The sequence below is a fragment of the Gopherus evgoodei genome, chromosome 3, assembly GCF_007399415.2.
Source record: "Gopherus evgoodei ecotype Sinaloan lineage chromosome 3, rGopEvg1_v1.p, whole genome shotgun sequence".
Lineage (NCBI taxonomy): Eukaryota > Metazoa > Chordata > Testudines > Testudinidae > Gopherus > Gopherus evgoodei.
The window spans coordinates 69,074,520-69,093,984 of record NC_044324.1 but is presented as its reverse complement, the minus strand read 5'-3'; the positions used below and the strand labels follow the sequence as shown (position 1 = coordinate 69,093,984).

The following is a 19,465-nucleotide window of genomic DNA, read 5'->3' as shown; positions in this document are numbered from 1 at the left end:
CTCCAATTTGTCCACATATTCTTGAAGTTTGGCACCAAGAACTGGACTCAGCACTCCATCTGAGATCTCCTCAGTGCCGAGTAGTGAGGGACAATTACATATGAAGCTCCTGTGAATATGCCCCAGAATGATGTGACACAAGAAAGCAACATGACGCCCCTCAGAAAGTCTGGCATACACAGTTACCCTTATCTAGTCTTTTATGGCACAGTTGAGGTGTCCAAACAGCATTACTCAACTGTTCATGAGTTAAATTTAACTATTCTGTGCATCTTCAGTTCTAAGGGTTTAGTCATCTTTCTGCCGAGGTCACTATGTAATATATCATAAACTAGAGCATTATGGAATGTAACAATCTGGTTTCCAATTGAAAACATATATGTATGATCTGAAATGCTTACAGGATGCTCTAAAATAGTGGTGGGGCAACCTGCAGCCCATGGGCCATACGCGGCCCAGTCAGGGTAATCTACTGGCGGGACACCAGATAGTTTGTTTATATTTGCATGGCTGTCTGCAGCTCCCAGTGGTCATGGTTTGCCATTCCTGGCCAATGGGAACTGTGGGAAGTGGCAGCCAGCACATCCCTGAGGCCCACGCCACTTCCCACAGCTCCCATTGGCCGGGAATGGCCAACAGCAGCCACTGGGAGCTGTGGGTGGCTGCACAAATGTAAACATACTGTCTGGCGGCCCGACAGTGGATTATCCTAATGGGCCGCAGGTTGCCCACCATTGCTCTAAAACCATGAAATCATTCACTCTCAAGTCTAAACCATGAAAAACATTTTAGGTGCTCTTGTGGCTGGAGGCTGCAGACCAGAGGGACTCAAAAGGAAATACATAGAAAATAGAGACAAAGTAAATCTGAAGTGCTCCGTCTTGGAGAGGAAACATGGTTGTGGAGTTTAAAACCCATTACAACTAAACCGAGTAGCCCTATCTGAAAGGAAACACAATACAGTGTTATTTTTCCATTACAAACCTGAAACCAAAAGATTTCCTGAGCTCCTCAGGTATTGTTCATGCTCATAATGAAGATCTGTTTTTAGAAAACATGGTTCTTGTGATAAATCTAAACTAGTCTGATGAATAATATACTGAGAAGGCTTTCAGGAAGTTAGTAGCTATTGTATACCTGTATCATGTATTGTCTGGGTGGAAATAACCCTACAATGCAAGCAACCTCATTATGAGACTCTCTTGGTTAAAAACACTGGGCTGGATTCTCTTCTCAGGATAGACTTCCTTGAATTCAATAGCGTTAAACCGGTATATAACTAATGAAATGAAAATAACAATCAGGCACACTGTGAATGATGTTATGAAAAAATTAAGGTTAATCTAAACACGATATTTAGAATCAATTTAAGTGTAAATCCTTCTAGGCTCTGTATAAGATTACCCAAACTGATTTGCCAGTGTGTACCTTAAGATTTGCATTGTCATTACTGATCTGCTACTTCTGGGTTTTTCATCAACACAGATTGGCAATTATCTGTGACTGGTGTTACTTGTGGTGCTGAAAATCATCTCCTGTGACTAGAGAACAAAGTTCAAACTAAAGTCAGAAGTGAATTTAGGCAAGTCTGAGAAAAATCTAGGGGCCTGATTCTAGTCTTATTAACATGTATATCAAAAGTAATGCCACTGAAATCAATAAAATTATACCAGTTTTACCCCAGTATAAGCGATCAGAGAATCAAGCCCTAAGAACGTCAAAGAAAGTCTAGAGGGTATCTAAGATATCGTTATTTACACTTCCTTCAGGTCCCTCAGGCAGTTTGTTATACTTAATCTCCATCTATGCTCCTTTCCACTTATTATAACTTCAGCTGCTTTACATGTTAGTTCTGAATCTGCCTACCTAATCTAACTGAGTCTAAGGGAGTCTAAAATTGCTTAACTCACACAATAAAGGGCCAGAAGACAGGAGTGTAGCACAAAAAGAAACAGGGTGTGTGTCATAAAGTAAGTTGAAGAGGCCCCCCCTTTACTTTTAACTTGATCCTTTTTATGGCTTCTTCTGACTGTTCAGCCTATAAATTACATCAGTTTATAGTTTTACACATTAATAAATAGGTCTAAGGAAGTCTGAGTTTTAGGGTGACAAAGTTAATGTCAGAGAGTCTAACTTATACCTCCTTACTCCTTAGCTCTGAATTTGGCCCTGAACCAGGCCTCCAAATTCATTATTACTATTTTACAGTTCTATTACAGTAACATCCAGAGTCCAAATCGCAACTGGGGCCTCATGGTGCTAGGCACTGTACAAATACTTACAAAGATACCGTCCCTGCCTCAAACACCTTACCATAGGTAAGTGACACATGAAGGGTGTGAGGGTAGGGATATATGTCCAAATATATACACTTGACTATATTTTGCATTTGATAATTGTAAGTAGATGAAGTGAGTGCCAATGAATCCCACCTCCCCCATCAAGCCATAACTAACTGGCTGATTTCCTATAGGCACTGAGACCTAGGTGAGTCTCAAAGAGATGTGATGGAACAGAGAATAATGACCTTACTGATCAGATCAAGAAGGGAATTACTTGGGGGGAGGCACAGAAGAAGACATAGAGTTGTTTGTGAGAAAAGCAAACAAACAGAAAGATGGTGCTGTTCTTGACAGAGTGAAAACTGCATGGGAGGCAACTTGTTAAGAGCAGACATGTAGGGATGGATAGTGTGGTGAAGAACCTTGAAAATAAGGACAAACAGCTTCAACTTGGTGTAATTAAAGGAGGTCCAATGGAGAGATTAAACAGGGTGTTTCTGTGGTCAGAGTGACATACAGAAGAGATTATTTTAACTGCTCTGTTTAGTGTGAACCCAGGAAGGTGATATAGGTGTTAGGGAGGGATGGAGAGGTTGGTGTCACAATAATCAAGACTGAAAATGATGAAGAGGGTCTGCAGAAGAGGGTTATCTCTGTTACCAATGTTGAACTCAACACATCACAGGTGAAAAGCTAGAGAATTATCCTAGTTTGTCACATTCCTTCTCACTCTCTCTCTTAGAAAACTTATGCTCAAGGTATATGCTTTTATAAATATTAAGTACAGATTTATCTTTCAGCTAACTCTGATATTAAATCAAGATGTGCCTCCAAACCCAGTGTTCTCATTTTTTCTTACAGTGAGCCAACCGAATGCTGAATGATAAAATAAAGAAACTGGAAAATTTTAGTTACCAGTCTCCCACATCATTTCAAGCACTGCAGAATGTAACTCACCTCAGTATGGTTACCCTGTTTTAAGGCTCTGTTACATTTATAATCAAGATTTTGATTCATTGGCTTCCAAAGGCAAACTTGTTGACATGGGTCAGCTTTTCAGCACTCTTGCACTGAGCATGACATTCTTCTTGGTATTCAGAATGAAAAGATGGCTCTTCCTCTTGGCAATAATTCTGCTGTAGATCAAGTGTTCATATAAATAGTTTTACGTGCTTAGAAAATGCATCTTTATAATTTTCTCTCTCTAGGTGGGGATGAGATCCCGAAACCAAGGTGGAGAAAGCTCTCCTAATGGGCATTTCCCCAGTTCTAAGCCCATTGTTAGCAATGCAGAGAATGAAAACCTTCAGGAAGATGCCAAGAAAAAGAACAAATCTCATCGAAAGGAAGAGGAGGTCATAGTCTCAGGGACTGTAAAAAGACAGTTAAAGTCACCGGCACCTGGTGAACGAAAGAACAAGAAATCCATAGAACTTTCTAAAGAGGACTTAATCTGGCTCCTCAGTATAATGGAAGGAGAACTGCAGGTAAATAAAACATCCCTCTCTCTTATATAATGCTTCTGCCTTTTCTCCTTGTTACACTTTTCTCTGAGGGTATGTTTGCACTTGGAATTGGGAAGATAATTCCCAGCTCCAGGAGACGTACTCACACTAGCCCTCACCAAGCTATTGCACTAAATATGGAGTGCAACCACGGCAGAGCAAGCAGTGGGACAGGCTAGCTGCTCCGTGTACCTGCCTGTGAGAGACTCTGGGCAGATATTTAGGACAGCTAGCCCCTCTACTGCTCATGCTGCCATGGCTACACTATGTTTTTAGCATTCTTGCTCAATAGGAGCTAGTGCAAGGATGTCTCCTGCAGCAATGCATCACACCCCCAGCTCTAAATGTAGATGTATTTTGAGAGACTTGGGTTTCAACATTGGCACACAGATTGAAGATGAAGAACTCCAAAGGAGGAGTAATGACAAATGGGATTGAGTGGGTTGAGGTGTTTAGTGCAGCAGTCACTATTAAGTACAGCCTTATTGAAACCCTCATTAGTGATTTGCAGAGGAGTTCCAAAGGAGGGAGGAGTTGCAAAGGAGTTTCAGAAGAGAAAGAGGCCTAAAGAGATTAGACATGTGGGCAGAAAACAACCAAATGAGATTCAGATGCAAAGAACTAGAATGAGGGAAACAACCCAGAAGACAGTTATTCAGTGCAAGGGAGAAACCTGGAAATCAGTAATGCTGGAAAAGAGCTTGAGGTGACAGTGGGGCAATCCATGAAACAATTTAGCCTTTTATACTGCACTTGTGTTTATATTTGTGAACCACAGCAACATTCCGAAAGCTATACCAATTTTCCTGGCTGAGTTGACACATTTACCTGCAGCTGGGATGGTGCTATAACAGGGGAAATGGGATTTCTTTTCATAGTGGCGTCCCCTCTCTGCATTTCTCCTAAAGTACCCCGGTGCAGTTTAAATGCGGTCAGAGCTTTTATCATCCCAAGCCCCTTCTTTCTAGTGTACCACTATTACACAGCATTTTTTTTATGCCCTGCTTTTCCTGAAAGCCACATTCACTGGACTTTTCCTTTAGTTTTAGATCCCTGTTGCCTCTCTGTTAATCCACTGGCAGGAAACAATTATGTTGTGAGTGATCAACCAGTGAGAAACCTGAGTTACACCAGCACTGCAAAAACACTAGGCCTGAGCTCATTACTGAACCTAGTATTCCATCCATATTTCATCACCAAAATACCAAGGCACATTGATTGATTGCTTTCTTAGTAGATCTGTATAAAAGAAAAAATATCTTGTCAGCAGAGAAGAGAAACCAGCTTTTTTTTTCATTTAGTGGCAGAAACTAAATTGTTCTTTGGTTTTCGACTTTAATTGTCACAAACAAAAGGCACCTTTCCAGAGGAATACAGCCATAATTGTTCTATGACAAATGGAAATAAAGAGAATGAAATTCTGTCTGATTTAGTTTTATGAAAAGTCATGCTATTGCTTCTGGGGCAGATTTCACTAGCCCTGTGTACTGTTAAAAATGAAAAAATTTAACTTTGGATGAGATTTGCAACTATGTTTGAAAATATCAGTGTTAATTTTTGCAAAGCAGAACTGTCACACACAGCTGTAGTGTTCAATACAGTCTGATCTGTTGAATCATTAAGCATATGTATGATTTAAGCAGAAATCAGTTCAGTGATTTGTATGCATCACTGATGGGGGAGGGATGAAGTACACTTTTGTGGTGAAGACACAAGTCAACATGGCAGGAAATTTGCTTCTATTCTTGACTCTGTTGTGGAATTCTGTCTAACTTGGGTTAAGTCACTTACAGCCTGATCCCCAGTGCTTAATTTGTGCTGGGGCTTGCCAGGGATTACCTTGGCACCTCTAGACTTGGCAGTTCATAGCCCCATGCTGGTCCCTTGGACAGCTCTGTAGACAGTGCTGCTGCCAGCCAAAGCACAGAAGTAAGGGTGGCAATACACTATACCAGGCCACCCTTACTTCTGTGCTGCTGCTGGCAGTGGCGCTGCTTTCAGAGCTAGGTGCCCAGTCAGTAACTGCCACTCTCTGGCTGCCCAGCTCTGAAGGCAGCACAGCTGGCAGCAGCAGTGCAGAAGTAATGGTAGCAACACCATATCATGTCCTGTGCTGGCCAGCAGCAGCCACTCTCCTGCCACCCTGCTTGAGCCCCGCCAGCTTTTTCATAACAAAATAAGCATTGCTGATCCTGCTCCCACTCATGTAATTCCTGTGGACTTCACTGAAGCACAGCTGGGTCTTCAGTCTTTGTCTCTCACTTTACATTGAGGGAACAGAAAGATTAAAGGCCCATCCATCCACCTTCTCATATGCCATATCCTCATATGGCAACCGAGCACAATCATCATCTGAACTGCAGTAGCATCCAAAGTTCTCAGTCAAAGTGTAGTCCCATTGTACTAGACACTATTCAAACAAATGAATAGTCCCTACCACAAGAGCGTAGAATCTACCAATACCTACCCCACAAGAGGACTGTGAAGCTAAATTTGTTCATGTCTGTGAAGCACTTTGAGATCCTCAGGAAGAAGGTGCTATTGAAATGGAAAGTATTAATTGTTAATCCGTTGGGTTTTTAATATCGGTTCAAAAACCAATTTGATTTATTTACCCAATTATTCTAAATGCATTGAATTGTTAATAAGAGTGGGCAGGCCAAAGAAGCCTGGCTTGAGATGAAGGTCTGGGCTTTGTGATCATAAATGAGGACAAGCCAAAAAAGAATTATGCCAGGGTGAATATTCTGGCACTACTCCCTGGCTGTCACAGTGACCTACTACACTGTATCATTTTACGTATTTTCTTTTTCAGATGTGTAGAGTCAACTGTAGTGGCCTGACTAGTGTTTTGATTCACAGAGCCAAATCAAACTCTGGGTTTAGCTTGGTCTTTAAACCTTCTGGATTGTTCAAGTTACATTACTTAGCTAGTCTCTAGAACAAGAGACTCCTGTTAGCCACAGCTCTGGTGCTATGGTTTAAGTGCTTTATAAAGCACCTTTCCTGCTCAAGATATTGAGACAGGATCCAGGACACGCAAAATAGGGCGTACAGCCTTGTCTTTGGAAACCATTTAAACAGCAGTAGAAAAAAACATCACGTAGACACATGTGACAAGGTTTTATTGGGAGAATGACTGCAGGCTTTGCATCTAGGATTAACCAATATCTTTGCAAAAAGTGCCATAAAATCTTTAACATCTACAAGGCAACTGATCTAATTATCACACTTCTAACAATGCAGAGACCTCCCAGAACTTTGTTGCATTGCTGTCAGTATGGATAATGAACCCTTAGTATGGGATGTGAATCCCTAGCTTCTGCTCCAGGGGCTGAAAATACTAACAAGCTATACAGACATCTCCTAACAGTGATAGTTATAACTTTTTAAAAAAACTACAGTGACCTTGTCATAAACAGATAGCTAAGGGTTAATGTCTCTTTCACCTATAAAAGGGTTAACAAACAGTAACCTGAAACACCTGACCAGAGGACCAATCAGGAAACAAGACTTTTTCAAATCTGGGTGGAGGGAAGTTTTGGGTGTGAGTTCTTTGTCTTGGGTCTGACCCTCTCGGCTCTGAGAGTGATTTTTCTATCTCCTGGCTTTCTAATCTTCTGTTCCAAGTGTAAGTACAAGGATAATAAGACAATAGGTTTATATTGTTTTCTTTTGTATTTACATGTGTGTAGTTGCTGGAATGTTTTAAAATGTATTCTTTTTGGATAAGGCTGTTTATTCATTCTTTTCCTTTAAGCAATTGACCCTGTATATTGTCACCGTTATACAGAGACTATTTTAATGTCTTTTTCTTTTTTTTTTATATAAAGCTTTCTTTTTAAGACCTGTTGGAGTTTTTCTTTAGTGGGGACTCCAGGAATTGAGTCTGCAGCTCACCAGGGAATTGGTGGGAGGAAGAAGTCAGGGGGAAAATCTCTTTGTGTTAGATTTACTAAGCCTGACTTTGCATACCCTCTGGGTGAGGGGGAAGAGAGATTAGATCTCTCGGTACTTGTGTTTCCAGGACTGGAAGCAGGGAATATCCTAGGGTCGTCCAGGGAGGGGAGCCTGGGAGGAAGTACAAGGAAACAAGGGGAGGGGGTTATTTCCCTTTGTTGTAAGACTCAAGGCATCTGAGTCTGGGGGTCCCCCAGGGAAGGTTTTGGGGAGACCACAGTGAGCTAGGCACTGTATAATTCCTAGCTGGTGGCAGCAATTACCAGGTCCAAGCTGGTAACTAAGCTTGGAGGTTTTCATGCTAACACCCATATTTTGGACGCTAAGGTCCAAATCTGGGAAGAAATGTTATGACAGACCTCCAGTAGCTTGCTTGAGTTTTGGTTCCTAGAGCCACATCAGACACTGATTTGTCTGTCTCAAATTTCCTAGCGTGGCCATATCTAGTTACTGAGTTTACAGAAGAATAGAGTTTCATAAACCACTAAAGTCACCAGTGCCTAAATGTTGGTCTGTAAGAAAGCAGAAGGAAAAAATGCATTTACAAATTTGCAGTAATTAGACTTCTTCCCAATATTCATGGGCAGGAGAGCCTGAAGGACAGCCTCTCCAGGAGGGAAAAAGAACAAGCTCATGCCAGGAACTGATTTAAAAAGCCACACACTGCTTGATACAATAGTTATTATTCTGCAGCATCTTACTGCTTACAGAAAACAAGCAGAGATTATGTAGTCTTTAACCACCCACCTCTCGCATAAGAGTAAACAATTTGCAGGGGATGTTTCCCCAGTAACAACATGAAAAATGTCTGCAGGTTTTTAAATCATGAGAAATTGATTTAAAAAGAAAAAAGAACCTGAACTACAGTCAGACATGAAAGAATAATATCCCTGTGCTTTCAGTGATTTCGATGACACAAAAGAAAAGGCATAGATTACCATAACAGAACAGCAGAGGCATCGGGGATCTTTCCAGCTAAGGTGTCATCCTATCTGTGGTACACAGACTTTAGTCTGATACATCTACATGTTTGTACTGGCAAGAAAATGTTCCCTCTATACTTTCCAAACAGCAGCCATTAATCTACAGAAATACCCACCCCAATGTTAAACATTTCCTGATCAGGGGCCTGAAAGGAAACAGGAAGCAGCATGTACACATTTTTACCAGCCTCCCTCCTATTTCAGACAAAAAAACAATAATAAAATCTCTGCAAATACAGTATTCCACTAGGAATAGTTATTTTTTTCAAGGAAAATCATTTATGAGCCAGGTTTTTGTCTGTTGCCTGACAGATGTAGGAAACTGTCTACCAAGCTTAAAATCTACACTTCACACCAATTAAAGTAGAAGCACCTTTCAACTCAACCCTCTAGTTATATCTAGTTAGCATGATTCCCTAGTGTGGCACTGGTATGTATCAGACACAGCTCAGAGGTTACCAGTTACATTTGTGTCTTGCACTCTTTAAACAAGCCATGTCTACACTACCTCTATCGATATAACTTATGTTACTCAGGGTGTGAAAAAAACAACATAAATTTACACAAAACAGCTGCCCTGAGAAATCATCATTCTTCCAAATGGTCAGATGTGACATCTTTTTAGTAGTTTATTGTGAAAGGTGTAAACATTGCATGACAAATGGGCAGAGCTTATTTATCCTTTAAAAACATGGTTTCATTTTACAATTAATTTTAATGCTTATGAATAATGGGGCTTGAATACTTTTTAGAGTGGGGGAGCTGTGCCTCCCCTTGCCCCTGTCTGTGCCCCCCGCTGCTGGGGCCGGGAGAAGGGCCATGGGTTCTGGAGGGGGGGTACATGGACAGGGGTAAGGGGGGTGAGGTTGAGGACACTGCTGGGTCAGATGTGGAACCCTGGGAGCAAGGCCAGGAGCGGAGCCCCAAACGCAGGTCCAGCAGCCTCACGTAAAACTAGGGGATGCTGCAGCACCTTCCACACCCCTCGTTCCCACGCCTGTGCTCATGAAAGGCACCAGATTGAGAGCCCTGAAGACTAGAGTTCTTCATTTCTCTTAAGAGCAATAAGCCCAGCGTAGTCAATTGCAATGCAGGTTTCCACTATACCACCAATTCCCAGCCTGGAGGGATTTCTTCTTGGTGTGTCCATTCAATCATTGGCCTCTCTGGAGAGAGTGCTAGTAAGAGTCTAATTTGTAACGTGAACGCCTGAACATTAGGAACTGGACTAAGGCTACCAGTTCACACCACATGTAAGGCATTGGTTTTAACCTATAAAATTCTAACTGCTTTGGACCCAGCTCTCTGAGGGATCGCATCTCTTCCTATGCTACACTGTATCAGTTGCATACATTCAAGCTAGTACTTGAGCTAGTACTTCCAGTAATAAAAATGAGGGGCCTGGTAGCAGGACATCTACATTCAAGTCCTTGGCTAAGGTCTTGGCTACAATGAGGTTTGCTCTAATCACAGCCATCATTGCCCAGCCGTTGGTGCAGCTGCACTAGCCCAGACCTCCACAGCTAACAGACAAAGCCACTAACTGCACCTGTGGAGCTTTCCTTTGTCTGAAACTGGGATAAACTATGTTGGCATAAATTGTGGTTCTCCTTATCTATGACTGGCTGTTACCACTGGTGATTGACATGGGGACAAATCCCCCATATAGGCAAGGCCTAAGAACTCACTTCTTTCTCTGGCAGACCCAGGACTTGTTGAATTCAGCACATGCTGCAAGATTCAACTATCCATTGTCTTGGGCCTGTCAGTGAGAGGTATATTGGAACTGATTCTCATGGTACCAGGGACTGAGAGTCACCTTATTACCCCCTGCCTCTAATGAGAGGGAGTCTTGCCTGCGGTAGCTGGTGCTAGCTCCCTAACCCCACCAACTATGGGGGAAGGGATAGTTCAGTAGTTTGAGCATTGGCCTGCTAAACCCAGGGTTGTGAGTTCAGTTCTCAAGGGGGGCAAAAATCTGTCTGGGGATTGGTTCTGCTTTGAGCAGGGGGTTGGACTAGATGACCTCCTAAGGTTCCTTCCAACCCTGATATTCTATGAGTCTATATATTTAACTAGTCAGTCACTCTCAAAGGCTCTCCTCTGGGCTAAGCCAGCTCTGTCTTTGCCTTGCAAGTTAACATTAGGTGCCTCTCAGTGTCCAAGTCCCCTTGAATTGTTCCCCTGTGATATCCAGCCGCTGGCACTGGCTACTCACCAGAATTCTAGATCCTCTGCTCCCAAGAGAGCAGCATACCCCAGTTTTACCTTTAATTGCTGCTCCTGTGTAATGCACAATACTTATAATAAAACTAAAGAAGGTTTATTTAAGAAAGAATAGAGGTCCCACTGGAAACAAGTGAGAGTGATGGAAACAAATGGTTACAATACAAAATAAAATCATAAAACGTAACTAGGCCCTGCACTTCTTGATAGTTACCTTTCCTATCTAATAAAGTAGATTTCTCCTTCCAACCCCTCATCCTCACCCTCCAGGTTCAGTTTGTTGTAGAGCCAGCTGACTTCACAGGAGCCTGGTTCTCCAATTATTCATGAAACACTCCCAGCCAGCAACATGTCTCTCAGTGAAATGGATGCAGAGTGTCTTCCTCCACCCTGTGATAAACTACATCAGTCTGTTGTCTTTATTTGTTCTTCTGTCTGTTCTAATGTTCCTTTTTAACTCCAAGTGGTTTCAATTGTTTGCAGTTATCTTGGATAGTTTTTCATTTGAGAATTGTTCTGGGATGGGGCAAGGGTAGACAATTGAACCTTGTATTACATCACCAGATGATCAGGGAGGGGTGATAACTCCATCTCAGTTGATTGGGCCATCACTGAGACATATGAGTCCCTAACTTTTGAGTGACTAACTTTTACTTTATGACCATAAGGCATAGTTTTCAATATAGGTCCATTGTTCTTTAAATATTATCTGTACACATCTCACATTGATTTTGAGTATTGATAAGTTACAACCTTTCAGTAGACTCCTCACATGCTATTCTTTATGGATAAATACCAGGAAAGTGGTGTAGTGAGTGTGGTTGGTCTGAAACAGAAGCTGCTTGTAAAGAACAGTGAACCTTTTCCCTACTGGCACCGGTGGACTGCTGTGTCACATATTATGAAGGCTTTAAGGGTTAATTGTTATTCTGTTTGCTAAGGCTTTGGGGGAGATTTCAGTAGTCATAACCCCACAAAGGAATGACCTCCTGAAGACATAGGGAAATCCCCTTTACTTACAAATTCAAATAGTGTGCACATGTATGTATATAGCACATACTCTAACGCTGTTTTGGGTAGTTTATTGTAGCGTTTTGTCATTCATCTTTCTAATAAATAATGAAGAATCGTAATTACAGCCTTTTCTTGCTCTTTCTTTTCACCCCACTTTTCTTTCCTTCCACTGTATATTAATATATTCTATTCTAATCTACTTTACATTTCTCTCTCTGTCAGTATCTGACATTCACTCTTCCCTTAGCTTTCTCTCTCTTTTTCCTTCTTTTCTTTTCCAGCTATGTTCTCCTCCGCTTTCCACAATGGTCTATCTTTCATTCCTCTCCAGTTTCATATCTTCTTCATCCTTCATCTCCAAATCCACTCCCACTCCTGTCTCACTTACCTCTGATCACTATCTCCACTTCTCCCATCCACCACCACCATCCCTCTCCTTTCAGTGATCAAGCCTCTGTCCCCAAACTCATCTTTTCCAGCAGCACCAAGTTTAGCCTGTTTCTACCACCCTCTCCAGTCCAGCAGTTCCACTCCAGAGAACTACCTGAAGTAATCTTGGAACCATTAGTGATTATCTTTGAGAGCTTCTGGAGGACGGGTGAGGTCCCAGAGGCTGGAAAAGGACAAATGTAGCACCTACGTTTAAAAATTGGAACAAAGAGGACCTAGGAATTATAGACCAGTCAGTCTAACTTCAATACTAAGAAAGATACTGGAACAAATTATTAAACAGTCAGTTTGTAAGCACCTAGAGGATAATGGGGCTATAAGGAGTCCGCCAACATGGATTTGTCAAGAACAAATCATGGCAACCAACCTAATTTCATTCTTTGGCAGACTTACTAGTCTAGTGGATAAGAGGGAAGCTGTAGACTATTTAGTAAGTCTTTTGACACAGTCCTGTGTGACATTCTCATAAGAAAACTAGGGACATGTGGTATAGATTGAATTACTATAAGGTGGGTGCAAACCTAGTTGAGGTCCAGAACCTGAGAGCTGGGCCACGAGAGTCCTAGAAGGAAGTAGGGTCAAGAACCATGGATAGCGTTGTCAAGTTCATCTAGCTGGGCTGCAAGCAGAATTAAAATGGTCGCAGCAAACCAGAAGTTCTTCAACAAATAGTTCTCACTTCCTCCTGCAAGAATTCTTTTCTTACTGATGGACACACAAACATATTTGCTCTGAGATTACATTCAGAGATCACATTCAAATCTGTGTATTATCTGTACTGCTATATGGATCAGACCCCTGGACTCCCACATGGTCTAGGAATGGCTAGAGCAGGCATTCTCAAACTTCATTCCACTGCAACCCCCTTCTAACAACAATTACTACATGGCCCAAGGAGAGGGGACCAAAGCCTGAGCCTGCCCAAGCCCCACCACTCCAGGTGTGGGGGGCCGGAGCAAAGGCCAAGTCCCACCTCCCTGCATAAGGAGACCAAAGCCAAAGTCCAAGGTCTTCAGCCCCAGGCAGGGGGCATGTAACCTGATCCTCACTGTCTAGGGCTGAAGACCTCAGGCTTCAGCTTTGGCCCCGAGCGGTGCGGCTTGAGCTTCAGCTTCGGCCCAGGGAAGTGGGACTCAGGCTTCAGCTGTGGCCTCAGGCTCCAGCAAGTCTAATGACAGCTCTGGTGACCCCATTAAAATGGGTTCATGACCCACTTTGGAGAACCGCTGGGCTAGAGGCATTCCATATGTGGTGTTAGCACAAAATCCTGAGCATAAAGTGGTTTGACTCTGTGCAAAATGTCAGAGCCTCACAAAGATCTAGTTTTCCTTCCATTGCTTGTTTAAGCAGAGTCAGGATGAGCTCTACTCTGACATCTGATGGAAAGAATTTCAGAGAGTGTATTTGCATAGGCACACCTACCCCAACGGCAGCCTGGGATGGTTGTTTTGACAGCTCTGGAATCCCCAGTTTCTTTGCTGTTGGGGCGGGAGGAGTGGAGTTTGTCATCCTGATTGTGAGAATGGGGAGCTGTGACACTGCTTTGTGACAGAATTGATTCAACCTCATTTGGGTAGTACTTGCTAGACAAGGGACATGGGTTCCAAAACCTAGTGAATTGAGAAAGGCTGGGGACAGGTATTTGTGCTTCGTGGTGTAGGTGCCTTGTGGAGCTAGAAGCACTAGTTCCACCCACTTCTCTCTCCCCTATGGAATGTCAGAGTTGATTTTTTATTCCCTTAAGAATCTAGATACAGGTTACTGAGCTGAACTCACTTTGGGCTAATGGTGCACTAGCACTGGGGCTTCCCTACTATAAGCTGAGATCACTAAGAGTTGAAATCACTAAAGAGCTGGAATTACTGAGCTGAGAGCACTGAGTGCTGTGCTAATAGTGGGGGAGCCTGAAGCTATACGGCGGAACAGAGCAGCTGGCAGAGTGGAGTGGAGCAGTTTGTGGGGAGGGCTGGAGCGGATCACAGGACAGCTGGTGAAGCAGAGCAGCTGGCAGAGCAGAGTAGATGTGGGACAGGTGGAGCGGCCCACGGAGCGAGTGGAGCCGAGCAGTTTGCGGGGACAGCTGGAGCAGCTCACGGGACAGCTGGTGGAGCAGAGCGGCTGGCAGAGCGGAGCGGAGCGGAGCAGTTTGTGAGGACGGCTGGAGGAGCAGAGTGGAGTGGCTGGTAAAGCAGGGCAGTTCGTGGAGAAGGCTGAAGCAGAACCCCACGGAGAGGCAGGGCAGTTGGCCCCGGACCACGTAAGGTGCCCCTTTCTACCCAGGCTGGGGGGAGGGACCTCTGCAGATAAACTCTCGAACTTTGGGGCTGCACTGACCCAGGACAGAGACTTTTGGATTGTGGGACTTTTGGGACTGTGGGTGATTTGGGGGTTGCTGGACTCAAGGGCCCAGGGAAAAGGACATGGCCCAATTTCCTGGGGTGGGTCTTTGCTCACGGTTTGGTCTAGGAACTCTAGTTGAGGTGTTTTCCCATTTAATGCTTGTTGTTTATCTCATGTAATTAAACCTTTTCTGCTACACCGAGACTCTGTGCTTGCGAGAGGGGAAGTATTGCCTCTTCGAAGCGCCCAAGGGTGTGTGTAAGGTTTTCCCAGGTCACTGGTTGGGGACTCAAGCTGGTTTGGCATTGTGTTATTGAAACGGAACCCCTGGATACTGAACCTGGCCCTTGTTGCTGCCAACTCAGAGGGGCAGAAGGGTTACACTTGTTATATTCAAAAGTGGTGTTGTGTGCTCTTTGGATGTGTCGTCAGAATGGACAAAAGCAACCAGTGCACTATGCTGTCAGACTCTCCATTGAAGCTTGAAAGAATGCACACCCTGACCCTACCTGGCACTGCCTATGCGACTGCTTCAGAAATTCATGGATTTGCAGGATTGAGGCAAAGCTGGGAACTTCACTACATGATGCCTAGTGCAGTACTCTCAGATGTGGTCACTCTGGAGGGTGCAATGGTCTTATATTAACAGGAGTGTCATATGTAAGACACAGGAGGCAATTGTCCTGCTCTATGAGGTGCTGGTGAGACCTCAGCTGGAGTGCTGCATCCAATTCTGGGAGCTGTACTTCAGGAAAGTTGTGGACAAACTGTAGAGTGTCCAGAGGAGAACAACAAAAATGATAAAATGTTTAGAAAAGATGACCTATGAGAAAAACTTTAAAAAAAATGGGCATGTTAATCTTGAGAAAACAATCTTCAGATATATTACAGGCTATTATAAAGAGGATGGTGACCAATTGTTCTCCATGTATACTGAAGGTAGGAAATTTAGATTAGATATTACGAACTATAAGGGTAGATAGGCTCTGGAATAGACTTCCAAGGAAAGTGGTGGAATCCCCGTCATTGGAGGTTTTAAAGAACGGTTTGGATAAACATTTGTCAGAGATGGTCTAGATTTAGTCGGTCCTGCTTCAGTGCAGAGACGTGGACTTGATGACCTCTTGAGGTCCCTTCCAGCCCTACATTTTTATGATTCTTTGATTCTCAAGGTCCTTAGTAGACTGTGTGTGTTTGATGATGATGGAAACTGGTTGAAAGACTGTACTCAAAGAATAGTTATCAATAGCTAGTTGAGGATGAATCTCGTGGGGTCCTGCAGGGATCTGTCCTGGTTTTGGTGCTATTCAATATTTTCATTAATGAGTAGGATAATAGAGTGGAGAGTATACTTATAAAATTTGTGATGATACCAACTTGGGAGGGGTTGCAAGCACTTTGGAGGAGAGGGTGAATTCAAAATAGCTTTGGCAAATTGGAGAATTGGTCTGAAATCAAAAAAACCTTATCTCCACATTTGGAGATCAATATTAGTCTACATTTAGTTAACTATGTGTTCCTGTATCACTTTACTGTCCATCTTCTATCTTCTTACATCATCTTTCCTCCCATCTCTCTTGGGTATTTACAATGCTGTCACTGTGGCAGTAAAAACTGGTTCTGTCCTCTTGTACTGTGTTTTCCTCCATCAGAAATTATGATGATAGGCTTAAACACTGTTGTGATGGGTGATATGGAAAGTGGTTAAAGAAATACTGGACATACTCATTTTTTCCCCCTGGAGACTTGCTCTCACATTCCTGAATTGATTTGATTAAATAATTAGTTGCTTGAATACTGGAGCAGGGAAGGTGGGGCGGTATATGGAGGTGCTACATTATGATTTCTGAGGGGGACTCACTTAGAAAGGGAAGTGAGGAGAAGCTGCTGGAGAATCATTCCAGAGGGAAGCAATAGAATCAAATGGTGTGTGTGAGGTGAGGGAAGTGGAGGGAGTTCTGAAATGGCCATCAGGAGTATCAGCTGGTGTGAGAAGCATTGGTCATCTGGAATGGAGTGTGGGTGAACAGGATTGATAAACCTGTGTCTGAGAGGTGAGGAGGTGAGCTGAGTAGAGCAGGAAGCATATGCATGTAGTGGTTTGGTGAAGCTGTTATTAACTATGCTGAGCACTATGAGTGGGTTGATTTAGTCCACTCTGATCATATTGCTTGGATGAGAGTTAACTTTACTAAAGCACTGAGAAAATTCTAGGTATATACACAGCAAGAGAGAACTAGATTAAATGAAATGGAATGAAATAAAAGGGTAGAATGATGGAGGAAGGGAGATGAAGAGGAAAGGAGGAATGGAAGAGAGACCAATGAATTTGACATAGGGAGTAGGAAGAGGAAAAAGAAGGAGGGACTGAGAAAGAAGGAAGGGAATGAAGGAGAAGGAGGGACTTGAGATGGCAGCAGAATGATAGCACTAGAAGAGTAAAGTAGCAAAAACACATCAGAGAAGAGACCTTGAAATGGCTTATGGACCTACAACTGCATCTAGAGAATGTTACTATGCAGATACCATATACGAGAGAGAGAGAGAGAGAGCGCGCGCGCAAAAAACAGTATTGCTACAAGGAGCTAAGCTATTTCCTCAGATCTGACTGAATACATGTTTCTTTTCTAGCAACTCATGTTTTTGACATGATACCAAACTAAAGTAGATTTCAGATGGTAAGTGCTTTATGAATGGAATTGTTATCAGAGGTAAATTCCATCTAATCATCAGTTTTGCTATAATGTACCATCACTACACTGCTTAAGCACTATGATTCAAGGCAATCTGAGCCAGCATACCACAAGTCTTTACTCTCAAAAATTTAGAATTACAAAATGGACCCTGCTGTTTTTGCAAGAGAAAGTACTAAGACACAGTTTGCTGAAGTATGGTGATTTATTTCAGCATATTCTGTTTCCACTGAAGTTAAGCTGGCTCTTTAGTAATAAAACTCCCTTAAAAGTAGATAATTGTTTTTAAAACTTTGTTTATAAAAACATCAGCTTGAGGTTTTTAAGCTGTTACCTATAGTTAACTGTAGGGTGAATAGCTTCTTCATAATAGCTCCATCTGTCCTTCTCCATAAACTGTGAACACCAGAGTCTGTCTCTGTTGTGCCAGCTAAGCACTGGTAATAGAACAGAGAAGGAATAATGGAGGGACGGGTATTAGCTCCACTGAATCTTCTAGACTAGACTTGAGGGAGGGCTAAGAGCACCTTGTCATGCTGACTGGAAAGGCTCACAACTGGGAGTGCCAACCTCAGGGCAGATTGTCAAAAGCAGGGTGGACACCCCAAACTGGTGGTATGTTCTATAATTAGATTTCACCAATTCAGTAACAATGTGAACTCCTGAGTCACTGTAACAGCCTGACCATGGAGTCACAGACAGTCCCCTTGGGCATCTCAGTCTATCTTGTACCTAGGCAAGCTGGCCTTAGTGATCAGTGGTCATTTACACCAAAAATCACAAAATATTCAGGTTGCTTCCAGTCCCAAGAGACCAGTCACTAACCCCAGATCAATTTGTACCATACATCTCACACCAAAGACAATATTGGTAGCTAATTAAGGATTTATTAACTAGGAAAAAGAAATGAGGGTTATTTACAGGGGAAAGCAGACAACATATATTCCAGGGGTGGCCAAACTGCAGCTTGTGAGCCATATGCAGCTCTTTTGCAGTTAAAGTGCAGCTCCCAGAGCCCTCCAAATCCACCATTCTCCATCTACCAGACTGGGGATAGAGCTCAGAGCTTCTGCCCTGTGGTGGGGCTAGGGACTTCTACCAGAGATGACGGCTGCCTATAAGAGTGTGTGTGTGTGTGTATGGGGGGGGTGTCACAATTTAAAGGTTTGGTCCTCCCAACAGCTTGAGTCACACACTCTTAGACACACACCCCTGCTTTCCCTCAGCAGCGCCCCCCTTCAGCTTCCAGGTGTTAGCTATGCATGGCGAGCAGTGCAAACAGCTGGGAGCTGCAGGGAGGGGTCTCTACTTTAGCTCCTTGGGGAGAGGCAGCAGCAAAAGCAGCTGAAGCCCCAAGCTCAGGCAGGTACCTCCCACAGGGCTGAAGCCCCAACCCCTGGCAGGTGCGCCTTGGCTCTCAAACTTCTGAAGATTGTCATATGTGACTCAGAGAGTCAGTAAGTTTGGCTACCCCTGATACATACACAAATGAGTTTGGTTTATGGTTCCAAAAGGTGACAAAGATGTAGCAATCTGTCAGCACTGAATGGCTTTTTAGGGCTAATCCAGGTTGACTCTGGGAATTTCTGCTTTTGTTTCATAGCTGCAGCCCTGGCAGAGTCCGAACAGCAAAAAGATGAAAAATCTTCATGTTAGCCATCTTTATTCCCTCTTCTAGAATTCAAACTGATGGGGCCTGCCTTCTTGCATATAGCATCTTCCTGGGTAGAAGAGGGCCCTTGTCCAGCTTTCTTGTTGTGATGTTCCACAGTGGTCCACTTAGTCTTAATATTTCTTCTGGATGGGTGGGAAAACCACTTTTCTTGTCTAGGTTCACAAGTTCAGAACAGGGAATTTTACAGTTATAAAGCAAAATTTACATATTATAGCATGGAATACAGACATTTTACAAATAAGATTACTGCATGCCTCAACTTACAAGCATTTTATAGAGTCTAAACATTAAACACATTCTTACAAGTTCAACACCCGTCTTGAACAATATTAACATA

General features: G+C 43.0%; 1 protein-coding gene across 1 annotated transcript in view; it reads left to right on the top strand.

Moving 5' to 3' along the window:
* The window catches only part of FILIP1 (filamin A interacting protein 1), a 152,179-nt gene that overhangs the window by 49,135 nt on the left and 83,579 nt on the right, over positions 1-19,465 (top strand). Inside the window, 1 exon segment of the mRNA XM_030555780.1 lies at positions 3,491-3,769. Coding sequence (XP_030411640.1) covers positions 3,497-3,769 — 273 coding nt within the window. The 5' untranslated portion in view covers positions 3,491-3,496.